The sequence below is a fragment of the Thunnus albacares genome, chromosome 8 (genome assembly GCF_914725855.1).
Source record: "Thunnus albacares chromosome 8, fThuAlb1.1, whole genome shotgun sequence".
Lineage (NCBI taxonomy): Eukaryota > Metazoa > Chordata > Actinopteri > Scombriformes > Scombridae > Thunnus > Thunnus albacares.
In genome coordinates, this window is record NC_058113.1 from 19,787,889 (window position 1) to 19,802,266 (window position 14,378).

The 14,378-nt window shown below is 43.6% G+C and overlaps 1 protein-coding gene across 1 annotated transcript in view; it reads left to right on the forward strand.

Moving 5' to 3' along the window:
* The first annotated feature begins 1,152 nt into the window (after window positions 1-1,152).
* The window catches only part of adamtsl4 (ADAMTS-like 4), a 38,109-nt gene continuing 24,883 nt past the window's right edge, over window positions 1,153-14,378 (forward strand). Inside the window, exons 1-4 of the mRNA XM_044358602.1 lie at window positions 1,153-1,566; window positions 3,513-3,576; window positions 6,373-6,956; window positions 8,149-8,863. Coding sequence (XP_044214537.1) covers window positions 1,544-1,566; window positions 3,513-3,576; window positions 6,373-6,956; window positions 8,149-8,863 — 1,386 coding nt within the window. The 5' untranslated portion in view covers window positions 1,153-1,543. The remainder of the gene's footprint in view (window positions 1,567-3,512; window positions 3,577-6,372; window positions 6,957-8,148; window positions 8,864-14,378) is intronic.

Sequence of the window (14,378 nt, forward strand, 5' to 3'; positions counted from 1 at the left end):
AACATAGTTTTTAGGGTTTTTTTTCCTTCAGTTTATTACATAAGTTTGTCGAGGAACATGCACAAAAAAAATAATTCTTCTGACATAAAGAGAAAAGATGCATTGTACCAGAGATAATTTCCATCTGCAGTTACTGAGCATGTAAAAATCTATTTTCCTCCCAAATTTTTGTGTAATTGTCCAACCTCAGTAGATAGAGGAATGCTTGTTTGTGCAACTACAGAACTTCTTAGTAAGTGAGATAAGCTTTTTGTTAACATGCATACTTTTATGTCTTTAATTTTGCTATTGGCAAAACACAAAAAAATGTTTTTTTCTTTAGTCTTGGATAAAAGCTTCTAAAAGTGTTAACATCCCTTCAGAAGTCATATCAGCCTCCTTAAAAACTGAATAAAGCTCTTCATTATATGTTTACCCCCCACTGTCCCCCGTGGGTTGTTTGACCAGCGTGTTCTGTTTTCGAAAGCTGCTCCGACTGACTGGGAAGGTCGGTGGATTACAAGCAAATAAATATTGTGTAAACAGGTTGGAATCAGGCACTTTGCACATCTGCTTCAGACCACAACCGAGAGGAATTCACAGCCAACACACACACAAACACACACACACAGAATCTCATTCCTGCTTAGAAGTCTATTGGGTGTACTTATCTGAGCTCCAAAACTGATGGAGCATGTCTGGTTTCTGGTGCTTAAAATGTGATTAAGCAGTTATGAGAAAACACAGTTATGTTTATGTCGCTCAAAAATCCGCAGCCGCATTTTATTCATGAAAGAATCATTTTCCACTTTGATTTTCCACTTTGTTATAGAACCAACAGTGTTTGCGTTGGCACAATTGTGAGCCCATAATGCTTTGTACATCCCCAACAAAGTGTCCCTGCTGCAGATGCTGCCAGCTCAGGGGGAGTAGATCATTACTACTGATCAGTGTGACCTAGTACAATGGAGCATTCTTATGTTGGATTGTGCAACTAAGAAAGCGGCTCTGAGAGTTATTACAGCTTAGTCAGGGCCCACAGTGATGTGTGTATGTGTGTGTGTGTGTGTGTGTGTGTGAGAGAGAGAGAGAGAGAGAGAGAAAGAGAGAGAGAGAGAGAGGGAGTGTATGGTTTAAGCGTGTGAAAGAGAGAGGGTGAGAGTGAGAGAGAGAGTTGTGTAATCTGTCCATTTTGTGTCTCCTGTCTCCCCTCTCTCTGCCCTGGCCCCCTGGCTGCCAGGCGTCACACCAGTTTATAATAAGGACCCCCCCCCCTCAAAAAAAAAAAAGTTGTCGAGTGAACGGATTGAAAGAGGGGAAAAAAACGGAACCCTTCCCACTTTCCAAAAATCACGGGGAGTGACTGTGACAGGAGGAAGGGGACAGGGAGAGTAAGAGAGAGAAGAAGAAGAAGAAGGAGGAGAAGAAGAAGCCCTCGCAGGACTTCATCACATTTCTTTTAGAACTACGAGAACTGGAACCGATCACTAAACTGGACTGATCAATCGATATCGGTAATCAACAGTGGAGTGAGAAAGCGTAGCGGGAGACTCTTTGGAGGAGCATGCGGCTCGGTTTACTATTCAGGTAAAACTTTTGACTTGCTTACACAGCTACAACCTGCTGCTTCTCTCAGTCCCGCTTGTACACAACACCACATGGGGTGTGTTTTTTTGCATCCTCATTTGAGTGGGCAGGGTGTTTATGTTGAGTGTTTGTGGAGAGATCTGTATTTTAAAGTTGTTTTGTTTTGTGGCGAAGTTTCTGCTTTTACGCACGACGCCTTCTCGTTGCGCACTGGGCGCCGTGCAGGATATATGATGAGGAATTTACCCGAAGGCACATATAAGGTTTAAGTTAAGAGTTCCCTCTTTCTCCTCAGGGTGGATTTTTTTGAGTTTTCTCCCCTGTTGCACATCTCTCTCCCTCTCTCTTCGCCTTCTCTCCCTCTCTCTCTGCCTGTCCCTGCGGCTCTGAGTTTATTCTACAATGTGCCACTGTAGCGGCCAGGGAAACGTGGACCCGGGTAGGGGGTCGTTACTTCGGCCTGAGCGGCTCTGTTGTGTCGGACTGTGCGGGACCTTTGTCTGTGTTTTTCGGGGGTAATTGTGTAGTCTGGTGTGGGGAAGCTTCCAGAGACCACGGCGGTGCACCACACTGGGAAGAAGGGACCAATTACTCTGACTACATGTGGCTTGTGGACTGGTGATTGCGGTGATGGTTTGGTTCTCATAGTCAGCGCTGAAATGTCCATCTTAGCAAAGGCGTTTAGTCTCATGTTCAGGCTATTTTCTTGGCAGATGGAGGGATGGTATTCCACTTGTTTCCAATACACTTGTCTTGTTCTGCGGAGATGGCTGTAATAAACCACAAGTATAGACAGAACAACCGATTTAAGTAAATGATTTTTCTTCTGAAACAATGCATTTATCAGACATGTTTTCACATTCTCAAAGAAAAAAAAAACATTTCAAAGAACCAATATTAGATTAAATTACTTTTACAGATGTACAGCTTTTGCTCTGCAGGCTCCCTAGTGGATCGGCATGCTTCCTAAAGCAGTTTCGTGTCAACTTTAAGTACAGAAACCCATAATTAAAGGAGACATTCAACACCATCCTAAACCATAAACTACTCCTTTGAACAGCAAACCTCAAATAAAAAGTACACTACACTACAAGATGATTTTGGATGTTGTGACTGACTGTGTGTGTGTGTGCGCGCGCGCGTGTGCGTGTGTAGGGGTGTGTGTGTGTGTGTGTGTATGTGCATGTGTGTGTGTGGTCTGTCGTAGGCTACTTTTGGGGACAAATTTCAGACTTAGGACCAGTTAATTGGGGACGGCTTGTCCAGTTGGGGACAAAAGCCGTGTCCTCAATTGGGAAAAAGCTGGTTTTTGGGTCAGTGGTTATGAGTTAGGGTTAGGGTAAGTCTCCAGGAAATGAATGTAAGTCTATGTAATGTCCCCAAAAGTGATCATGATCTGATATGCGTATGTGTGTGTGTGTGTGTATGTGTGTGTGTGTTAAAACCACATCCACAGGGTGTGTACAGCCCCAGAGAGAGGCATGCGGAGGGAAAACATGCTTGCTGTTTAAACCCATTAGTTTGTTAGCGCCTCCTGGGCTTTCCCAGATTGATTGAGATGTTTGCCTGTGAACCTTGAAGGGAAAAAGAAACTTTTGTTCACCCCCCCACCCTCCCCTTCAAGCCCTCATGCCACCTGTAGTGGGAAAGAAAGTGGCATAATTGGTTGCTAAAGTATAGTTAGGTCACTGGAACATTTGATAGGGTGTTCACTCAACACGTTTAACATTTTTTTTCATAAAATGTACATTAGCGAAACAGGTTAAAGAAAGTTGATGTCCAGAGAATAATAAGAGTCTGTGTTAGTTTGCACAGCGTATACCAATTTCACATGTAGGTCATGGAGCAATTATGTCATTTATAAAAGACCTTATTAATCGTGCTCATGTTTGAAATCATTTATATATCTGCCTGTCCTCTCACTCTTTTGTTCTTCATCCCTCCAGGCTCTATGTGCTGTGGGGCTTTGTGGTGGTCACGACCTCCGTGACCAAGGCTGCTAAGAGGAAGGTGAGTCATTAGCTCATCATAAGTGGGATTCACAGACGACTGCATCACCATAGGGAGGTGAAAGGGGATAATATTTAAAGGACAGGCTCACGTTTTTTTTTCAAATCTGTCTTAAGGCCGTGCTCTTGCACTCATATACATATTGGGAAATGATCGGCTGCAAAAAGTTCCCACCTAACATGATTCAAACGTGAGACAATTCCTCGGTTTGTACAAAAAAAGTTGTCTTTTTAATATGGAATTCCTTCTGTGTATCCGTCCACTGCATCTCAGCAAGGGAATACTTTCAAAGGAGAAAATTTTGTACTAAAATGACTGTAACTTTGGAAGATATCCACATGATTTATCTAACTGATACTGCCGAAGCCTCATTTTAGCTTTGGCTAAAAAGGACTGTGGATTTTGTCCCCCATATTTTCCACTGGAAGCAGGTTAGAGGAATAAGATATATCAGGCTTTGGATACACACACGACACTTGTAAGTATGATGAGTTCAATATTGGTTTGGCTCCGCACATGAGATTTGTTTTGTAAAAATATAGAAAATCACCAGTCATATCCTTGACTTGAAAAATTGTGAAGCTATCCTTAAAAGGGGCCCATAGTAATACCAGTATGATCATTTGTTTATAAAATGGAAAAACAAAGGACCCAGAATTCACAGCCACACCTGAGTCTGGTCCGGGTCTGGTAGTACAGTGTCGCAGGAGTTTAACCAGTAGCTCCAGAGGTCAGCGGCGGCTGCTGCAGGGTCACTGCACGGAGCTCATTAATGGTCCCAATTATGTGGCAGCTGTGTGTTTGATGTCACTCATTACGACAGACCACACCTCCCCTCCAGAAACACACACACACAGTCATTAGGCCTGTCCACCTTGCTCCCCCTCGTCTCTCTCACCCCTTTCTCTTTCCTTTTTCTCCCACCCGCTTGCCATTTTACCTCAGACGGAGACAGGAACTCTTTTAATCTGGTGTTGAACTGGACAATACAGTATCAGAAAACACAGGCGCACGCATAGAAACACACACACACAAATGTGCGCACGCTTACACCTGTCCTCTCTCTCACATAAACAAACAGTGTGTTCAGTATGTTTACTTGCACATTTTAACCCATGTGCTCACATATTTACACACCCAACACATTTAGAGAGAGACAGGAGAGAAGTGGAGCACAGATTTATGTTTGAGTTCTTTCTGAATGGAAACTTTTGTTCCGCTCTCATGTTTTCTGGTCTGCCAACCAGGCCAACGCTTCAGTTATGAAATGAGAGGAGAAACATTTATCTACAGCCACAGAGGAAGACATCAAAGCCCAGCCTGGCACCCGCATACAAACACAAACACACACACACACACACACGCACATGCACACACACACACACACAGGCACACATGCACATACACATACATATACAAACACAATTGCACAGAACCGCAGCCAGATCAGCCCTGATCTTGTCGTGTCTATGACACCAACTCCAATGAATTTATCCATCTGCTCATAAACTGCTGGCAGGTGACCGAGTCTCTTCTAAGCCTGAGTGAACTATGAAGAGTTCAGGATTTATATTTTGGCCTCAGAGGAAGGAAACTCACGAGACTGCAGCTCATCAGTGGACTCACTTACTGTGAAGAAATAAGTCCTTCCAGAGATTTTTGATTTTGCAATGGCAACGTTTTTGCAAAGTTAAGTACTTTTTTAAAACATTGCCAAGGCTTGCAGTTTCAACTTTATTACAACAGGGTTAATGTTACAGTCAGGAGTAGTGTACTTGAACATTCAGTCAAACTACTTTTTAAACAGCGAGTTTTTATTAAATTTAACTTTATGATTGTTCTAAAATACAAAAGAACTAAAAACTGACCTTTGAGTCAAATTTTTTCTCAAAATGCAACAAAGAGTCCGTTTCTCTCTGGAATCCTGGAGGGAATGAAAAGAGACATATAGCAAATTTATTACAGTAGTGGCTGAATGATTATGTTTTGATTAAGTAAATTAAGTTTCAAAACTGAAACATAATTTTATTTGTGCGTATTTCATTGCATTTAGAAGACATCTTTGCAACATTAATGTAATCACACGGATTACCTCGCAAACAGAAGACTTTTTGTTTAAACGAATGTATTTTGTTGGGGGGGGTTGACATAGTGATGAGTAAAATACAGCACAGATAAACTCTGCCAAGTTCAAGTAATTACCCTGAAATAGCCTTTAATACCTTATGAGTTCAAATGATTAGATGATTAATTGATCAATAGGAAATTCATCTGCAACTACTTTGATGATTGATTGTTGTGGTTGTGGTCATTTTTCAAGCAAAAATCGGAAAAAATTCACTGGTTCCAGCTTGTGAAATGTAATTATTTTCTGTTTTTCTTGGTCAAATATAATCGCAAACTGAGAATCTTTTGGCTTTTGGAAGGTTGGTTGGAAAAAACAAGAAATTTTATGATGTAACTGCAGGCAATTTGCTGACATTCTGAAGACTAAGTGATTAATATCAGAAAATAACCTTTAGGTTAATCAATAGTGAAAATAACTGATGGTTGCAGTCCTAAAAATTATATAATTATTTCTCAGCTTTTTTTGCCACATCATTTGATTTACTCGTGGCCTGGATGTAAGCGTTCTGAAGCCCGGTGCTGGCTGGCAGCCCAGCAGTTGGATTATAGAAACAGTAAAGTTGTAATAAATATGTAATAAGTGTAATTCTCCTCTTAACTGTATGTTTGTGTGTATGTTTGTGTGTGTGTGTGTGTGTGTGTGTGTGTGTGTGTGTGTGTGTGTGCCAGGTGGCAGGCCGGAGGTCCAGACAGGTGTTTGAGGCGGAGCCTGTGGAGGGGGTGTGGTCTGTTTGGGGGGAGTGGTCAGAATGTTCTCAGACCTGCGGCGTGGGCGTCTCACAGAGAAGCAGGAAGTGTTTATCCCCTCCACCTCCCCAAGCCCCTCCTCTCTCCCACTCTCCACCTAACTGGGCAGGGTATCTGCCCGGAGGCATCGGAGGTCCTGTCATCTCACCCATCCGCCCCTACTACCCTCCTCGTTACCCCGGGCAACACCCACCTTATCACTCCCCACCAATTTCCGCCAATCACAACCAAGGATTGCCTCTGTATCGGAATACCCCCGCCGGAGGAGGAGGGGCTCCTGTACCAGGACAGACCAATCAGTCTCCTCCTTTTTACCAACCAGAATTCTCCCCAACGAATCAGGACCGTGTGTCTGTTTACCGCGCGCCCCACCACGCTTCTCCACATGGCTACAACCAGCCGGGACGGATCATGAGGAGGCCGACCAATCCGGGAGCAGTGAGGAACGGAGGGGGAGGGAGTAGAAGGTCTGTCTCAGGCAATCGGGAGGGTTTGCCTGCAAGGAGGTGAGTGAAGCTGGACCATTAATAAAAAACAAACGGCATATATGTCGGCTGATGGATAACCGAATAATCAGAAATGCAAAGACAATTTTAAGGTTATTCAGAAAAAGTAATTGACCAAAACATTCTCACCACATGGTCCACTCAGCAGTAGTACTCAGTAGTTGTTCTGGAGCTTTCAATCATATTACACAATCTTCCTTAGCTGATGGAGTTTGCTCAGTTCAAATTTCCATTATTTTCTGAGCTCTTTTATATCTTTTAAGTCAACAAGGATGAGAAGTCCTTAAACAAAATCTAAATTTCCATGATAAGTGGGCAATTACATATACTGAGAAAAAATGGTGGAATTTGATTGAAAGCCCCAGAATAAGTACTGATTGGACTTTATGGTGAGATTGTTTTTGTTATTTTCTATCTCAGAGAGCACTGAAAAGTTTAATTTGACAGTGAAAAAATGCATATCTCAGTATCCTCAGATTTGTGTTTGTATCACAAATCTCGGCCAATATATTGTTATCAAATGTTTGTTTCCTAACGGACAAAATTAAAACACTATTTCAAGCAATATCAGATTAATAGAAGATATTAACTTTGCTTTGCTGATGACCCGAAAATGGCCTTTTCCAGGAAAATGACTCAGAAAGTGAGTTAGTCATCACTGGCAGTAGCAACAGTGGTTTGTTTAGAATAAACAGGAGAACTGGATTGCTGTTGTGAGCAGCAACAGTCACCATAGGATCCTCAGAAACTCAAACTTAGGAAAACCCAAAGTGACAAGATTTTATTTCGAAATCTCCACCTTAAGTCCATGGTAAGGTTACGTTCCGGTACCATTAGTTTAAGTGTTGACATTGTTTAGACATTAGAGAATACTTGTTATGATGTTTTCGCTCATAAAAGTATTGGGAGTTGGAGTTATGCCCATCTCGGCCTCTGGTATCTGCTGTGTTATTACATCAGTACTTCTGGTTTTTGTCATACCAACAGGCACTACATCACACTGCTGCCTCACAACAGTCTGCTGGCTCTATTTCGGTTATATTAATGTTGGACAGCTAACATGAGCTGCATCTGAAATGTGTCCTGTCTTTCTTGTTCCTGTATCTCTGTGACTGCCTCTGGCTCTTTCTGACCATCTGTAAATCTTTCTCTCTAAATACTCCCTGATCTGTTTCTTTTTTTTGCTTCGCAGGTCTTCCAACATCCGTCCCGGTCAGTTCGGGTATGGCAGGGTTCCTTTCTCTCTGCCTCTGCACCGGCCCAACCGGCAGGCTCGCCACACCGCTAACAGCACCGAATCTGCGGAGCCCACACCGGCACCTGGACTAGATAGTGAAGTTGACACAGAGAACACCAGGAAAGATGAAGATGAGACGGGGAGTGATGGAGACTCCGGGGAGGCAGGGAGGAGAGAGGAAGAGGAGGGCCCAGAGTCACATGCTGCTGAGGAGTTGCCCACAACCACAACCACAACCAGCAGCCCGCACCGCAACGTGGAAAGACCATCGCACACCAATACAGAACATGGCAGGGCAAGAGAGCGAGTGCCCCCCTCTCACTCTTTCTCACGCTCCTCCTCTTCATCTGTCCTATCCAACCGCCGCGCGTTTGACTGGCACTCCGTCACCGCGCCGCCTCCTCCCGTCTCCCCTCTCTCTATCCCCAACTCACCTGCCGTCACTTCACCCTTTTCCTCCCCTCTCCACCGCTCCAGCGGCGTGCACAGAGACAGGGAGCTCCACCCAGGCTTCAGCCCTCACGCCCCACCCTCAGGCAACGTCTACCCACTACAGCATCCCCACATCCCGCACCTGGGGGTGGAGGCGGGCAGGGATGGAGGGAGAGGAGCTCCTCAGATCTACAGATGCTCTGGGCCGGAGAAAGAGTACCGCAGGTGCTTCTCGCAGGTAAGATCCAGGTTGAAATCTTTACCTATAAATCTCAGGGTTTCATATCCCTTAATAATCTCAATAATTCACTCCAGGACCAGCTACTCAGTCCCCATGTCCCCTGTTCACCTCTGCTTTATGCATCATGCATCTGTATATAGCCTGCAGTCATGCTTGATTTATATGCATGCCATGTGTTGAAGGGAGCGGTTAGGTGGCCGTAAACTGAGGAGCTGAAGGTCAGCAGAGTATTTGATAGGTTGATCATTCCCCAACTCCAACACTAGCTGCTTGTCTATGAGCACTCGGATGGAAACTTCCTGCTGGAGCCTCCGCTACTCTAAGGCGTGCGTATATGCTATTCTGGAACTCACATCTCTGTTGTGAAGCTTTACACGTGATCGTACGCATGTGTCTGCGTTCGGTGTCTCTATGAGTGATTGCACACATGTGTGAGTGTGAATATGTGCCAGGGCGATGAGTGTTTGTGTGAGCGCACACGACTGTGCCTTTGGAGTGTGTGTTGATGTAATGTCTTGTCTGGCACGGGGCCTGCAGTGATGATTGGGGTCTCGACCTGCTCCATACCTCTCGGTGCAGCACAGTGCCAGCATTATCGGTAGCAAGTGTGCGTACGTGCTGCCAAGAGGAGGCAGCCAGAGACACGGACGAGCTGGTCATGTCAGGCGAGCCAACTCGACTCCCAGTGCACAGGTGAGAAACTGAGGTTGACCTCGCAGTAACTCAGGTTTCACCGAGACAGGAATGCCACGCTTGATTTCACTCAATTAAAGGTGAGATTGAGAGTGAATATTGTGGATAAGGACTTTTCCAACGACACAGTGAGTCTCAAGTGATCATATCTACAATGTGTTTTAATTAAATGTTGTTAATGTACTGTATGTATCGGTATTGTGCAACATTTTAAAACATTTTAAAACACCACTTTAACTGTTTTTGGAGACACTGGGCTGCACCTGTCCTGGCAAACACATCTGACATATATCACAGCTCTTTATATTTTCAAGAACCAAAACACAACTGCATCGTAGTATCACAACTGGCTCGCTTGCACATTTTCCACCTTTTGCAACGTCTGCATCAAATTAACAGCGGGCTTCAATACAACCATCCACCATCTCTTCTGTGTTTCGAACATTAATCAATCAAACATCATCCCTTGAGAGACTGACAACATGTGGAAAGACACAGATTTCAGCTTGAATGTATTTCTGTTTTTGCCACAAAAATGAATTACACGTAATCATTGCAATTGTAGCTCTAAAATTGATTTGTACTGTCACAGCATGGACCAGCAAACCAGCTTAGACATAATTTTGCATTACCCATGGGCTTGTCAAAGTGATATTTATAGCAATAAAATGCCAAAAAGCAGTGGTGAGCAGCATCATTCCTCCTCGAGTTTCATGAAAATCGATCATTTGTGTGTAAGATATCGCATGTGATGGATGGAGGAACCAACAAATGAAATAAACAGACGGAAACTGATCCATAAGATTTGATCATGGGGACAGAAATACCCAGAGTGACATGTGACTGGGTTATGTACACCAGTAGACCGCTTGTAGCAGGTCTCTCTTAAGTGAGAGCGTAGGGGGAAACGATAAGATTGGGTTTAACGTATACCACACGCACACTTGCGCACTTTCACTCTCACACTTTCCATCTACGACTGGCTCTCATCAAGTGGAAGTAGACACTTGAGTTTGGGGCCAGGTTGGCACTCATCGGCCCTTGACATTTCTCTATGCTGATCATTTGCCAGCGCTGCTCCCTCTCTTGTTCTCCTTCGCTCCCCTCTATTTCTTTCTTTCTGTCTCTGCCGGACTGTGTGATAGTCCCCAAGTTAAAACAGATTTAGTAGCTGGCAGAATACACGGCCTCTGTGTGCCAGCAGCGCTAATAGCAGTCCTGTGATGGCTGATCCTGACTCATTGGGTTACATGTTTACCCAACATTAGCCTCTAAAAGTCTTCATTAGCTCTGTTTGTTCCTGCAGTGGACTGTTGGGCCACATTTCAGTTTTTATATGTTGTATCACTGCTTTAAAAATAGGTTTAAAGCACTGATGAATGCAGGACTTTGCCCAGGCTTGTATATGGTGTATATATATATGTGTGTGTGTGTGTGTGTGATTGAGGCAGTGAGCCAGACTGAGTATGACACATCCTATTATCTATTAGGTGTGTTTGTCATAACACAGTGCGCCTGAGGCCCATCACAAGTGTGATTGGCTGTGTGTATGTGTGTGTTTTTACTGTTGCGTAGAAGCAAGTGGGGAACCAAGAGAGGGACAGAGGAAATGAGAAGGGCAAAAGGGGAAGAGTGTGTGTGTGTGTGTGTGTGTAAGTGTTAGTGAGGGTTTAAGGGTAGGGTGGTGAAGGAAGTGACGTAGTTAAGTAGTAGTGAAAGAGAGTACTGTTTTTAGAAAATCTGCACACAGTAGTGGGAGGGTGAGCTAAAGGGCGAGCGGAGAAGAAAGGTGGGGAGGGAGAGAGGCAGAGAAGAAATTGAGATGAATGCCGGTGAGAAGGAATGTTTAGGTTGTGTGTGGAGAGATATAAAGAGTCCCATCAGTGGAGGAGACAGAGGACTAAAGGGAGGGATGGTTGGGATGGAGAGAAAAAAGATTGAGCAGGAAGTTTGTGTCAGAGGAAGAGAGGGATTCATGGAAAAGTGTGTGTGTGTGTTTGTGTGTGAGGGATAGAGAGAGAGAGAGAGAGAGTTTGTGTATGTGTGAGCGAGCGCAGAGTGTAACAAGAGGAGAAGTTATTCCGTCAGAGGGAGAGGGGAGGAAAAGGTGGAATTTGAGAAGAAGCTGCTGGAAAAAAAGACGAGACACTAGTTTGAAGCAGACATTTCCTCTCAAACTTTGACGTCTTTTACCCTGAATTTTGCAGATTCTATAAGCAATCCCGCTTTGTTTACATCCTCCCCTTAAGAGTAAATATTTACCCAGAATATACAGCATACGTATACAACAGTAAATGAGGCATGTGGATTTGAGATGCATGTGGGTAGCAGTTCACCACATCGCCACGTAAGATGGATACCAGCAAGATAATACCATTAAAAAAAACCACCACCAAAGGGCAGAAGTAATGCTTTGTCATTGTTTCTGATCTGGCTCTGATCTGAGTTTATGTTGTAACAACCAGACACACAAACGTGGCTTCAGGCTGCAGCAGTGAGAGTCAGATGATCTAATCACACTCTATCATTACTCAGGCGTTTTTACACAGGATATTTTTATATTTTATTTTATATGACTATCACTGCAGAGCCACACTCCTCAGCTCTAATGAGCTTGTGCAGACCCTGCCACGATTGCTGTTGTTCTCATGAAGTGACAAACAGGCCCAGATGTGTAGGGCTGCAGCACACACAGGAACAAACACTCGGCCACATGGAGTCATTCAGATTGATCTTTGTTGTGTTTGACTTTAACAAGCACAGGTACCTGCTTTTCTACAAAGAACAGGTACGTCTGCTTGTTAAAGTCTGTTTATATCAGCTCCTGTGCGCTCCAAGTTCCCCTCAAACCTTTTTTTCCTGTTTCTTTTCATCCCTCTCTGCCTTTCCTCTCCTTTACTCCGCTCCCCTTCTGTCATCTTTTATTGTTTCTTGCTGAGTTTTTTTTTTTTTTTAAAGTTTGTTTACACGAGTCAGTTGTTCGCCTCCGGCTCATCCAAAATGCTGCTGTGAGGCTTTTAACAAACCCAAGGAAATCAGATTACATCTTTACATTGGCTCCAGGTGAGTTTTAGACTTAATTTTAAGATTTTACTTACAAACTTTAAGGACAGGCACCTAGTTACTCTGCTGATATGTTCATTCCCTATGAGCCATAGAGCAGCCTGAGATCCTCAGGCTAGCCACCTTAAATCATGTGTCAAAACTCACTTTTATCAGATAGTCTTTTCTTAAATTGTACTATTATTTCTATGTACCTCATTACTTCATTCTGTGTTGTGCTGCTATCTTGTGTTTTTAATATTTTTACTTTTTACTGTTAACTGATGTTGTCTTTTTGTTGTCACTGTTAAGCACTTTGTAACTTTGTTTGGAAGAGTGCTATATAAATAAAGTTATTTTTATTATTATTATTAGAAAGACATTTCTTCATACCGCTACTAGTTTTCAAAAACTCCACAGGGTGCCTTTAACCAGGAAAGCCTCAATTCCTGCCTAAGATGGGCAGCAATAACAATGAGTTACTGATAAACAACATAAGACAAATAACATAAGATAAGATATGCCACAAAATCACCACAAAACTAAATAAGACCAATCTGAAACAAAACCTTAATGAGGCCAACAATTCAAGATTCTTAAAAGCCCTAGAAGATAGAGAACACAGCTTCTGCAGTAGTGATTTAAATTCACAGAGACAGAGACAGATTTTGCAATTTTAGATGAAATTGCAGAAGGACAGAGGAAGCAGCGTACATAGCTTAACTAATTTGGGGAACTGTCAATAAAAATGAGTCCTGGGAACGAAGAGTGTAGCTATTTACACTTCCGAATTCTCTCTCTCTCACACCAGTGTCTTATTATGAAAATATGTCTTAAATTAAGAGTTATCACTGTGCATGAAAACACTCTGGTTAGTAGAAATATGGTCTGGGTTTGTAGAGCTCCTACATGGAAAGTGGAACATGGAAAGATTGTTATTTCCAACGCCTTCCAGCGAAGTTCTGGATTCATTTATTGATCTTGTGGTTACAGTGTTTATCTAGGATCCCTCTTTTCTTTTCTTTCCTATTCTATTGTATTCTTTTGTCTTCTTCTAACAAGCATGTCCTCGAACAGTTAAGCTGTTCTGAGGCTCAGACTCTCCCTCGGCCCCTGAGACAGACAGCGTATCTCGCCCTCTTTCTGCGCAGCACTGGGCCTCATCCTCCAGTCGTTGCCTGTTGTTGATAGATGAGCAGTGTTTCCTCTGGAGGACTCCTGACTCCCCCCGCCCCCTGTGGGGTCAAGGCTGAGGGCTGGGTGGTGCTCTGCAAAGCACCGACACACGGCCCCGGTCACAAGATTATCCAGGAGAATGTTAATCACTGAGGACAAACACATACATGAGCATACACACACATATTAACCTATGTCATGGATTTGTGTGCATGTGTACAGTGATTAGTTCTGCCTTGTGTGGAGTGTGTTGATTTATGGCTGCAGAGGCCAGCGGTCAGTTGTTTTGTCTGTGTAACGTTGCTGTAATGCTTGAGGAATGAGCGGCCAGTCTTGACCTGTATTGAGGCAATATGGCCAGCTGTGCAGGCGTAGACTTGCACAGGGAATGACTGAGCAACAAGTAGGATGGCGACGATGTGTCACCTGGGCTTTCCCTATGGAAACACACACATGTGGTGAAAGGTTCCCGCTTGCCACATAATCTGTTCCTTCTCAAAACTCATTAGTCTTGTCTGGGTTGGTCTGAGTGTTTGTATTTCACGTTAGAGTGTTATGTGTGATCAGGGCCTTGGCTCATGTGTGTTTATATGTGTGTGTG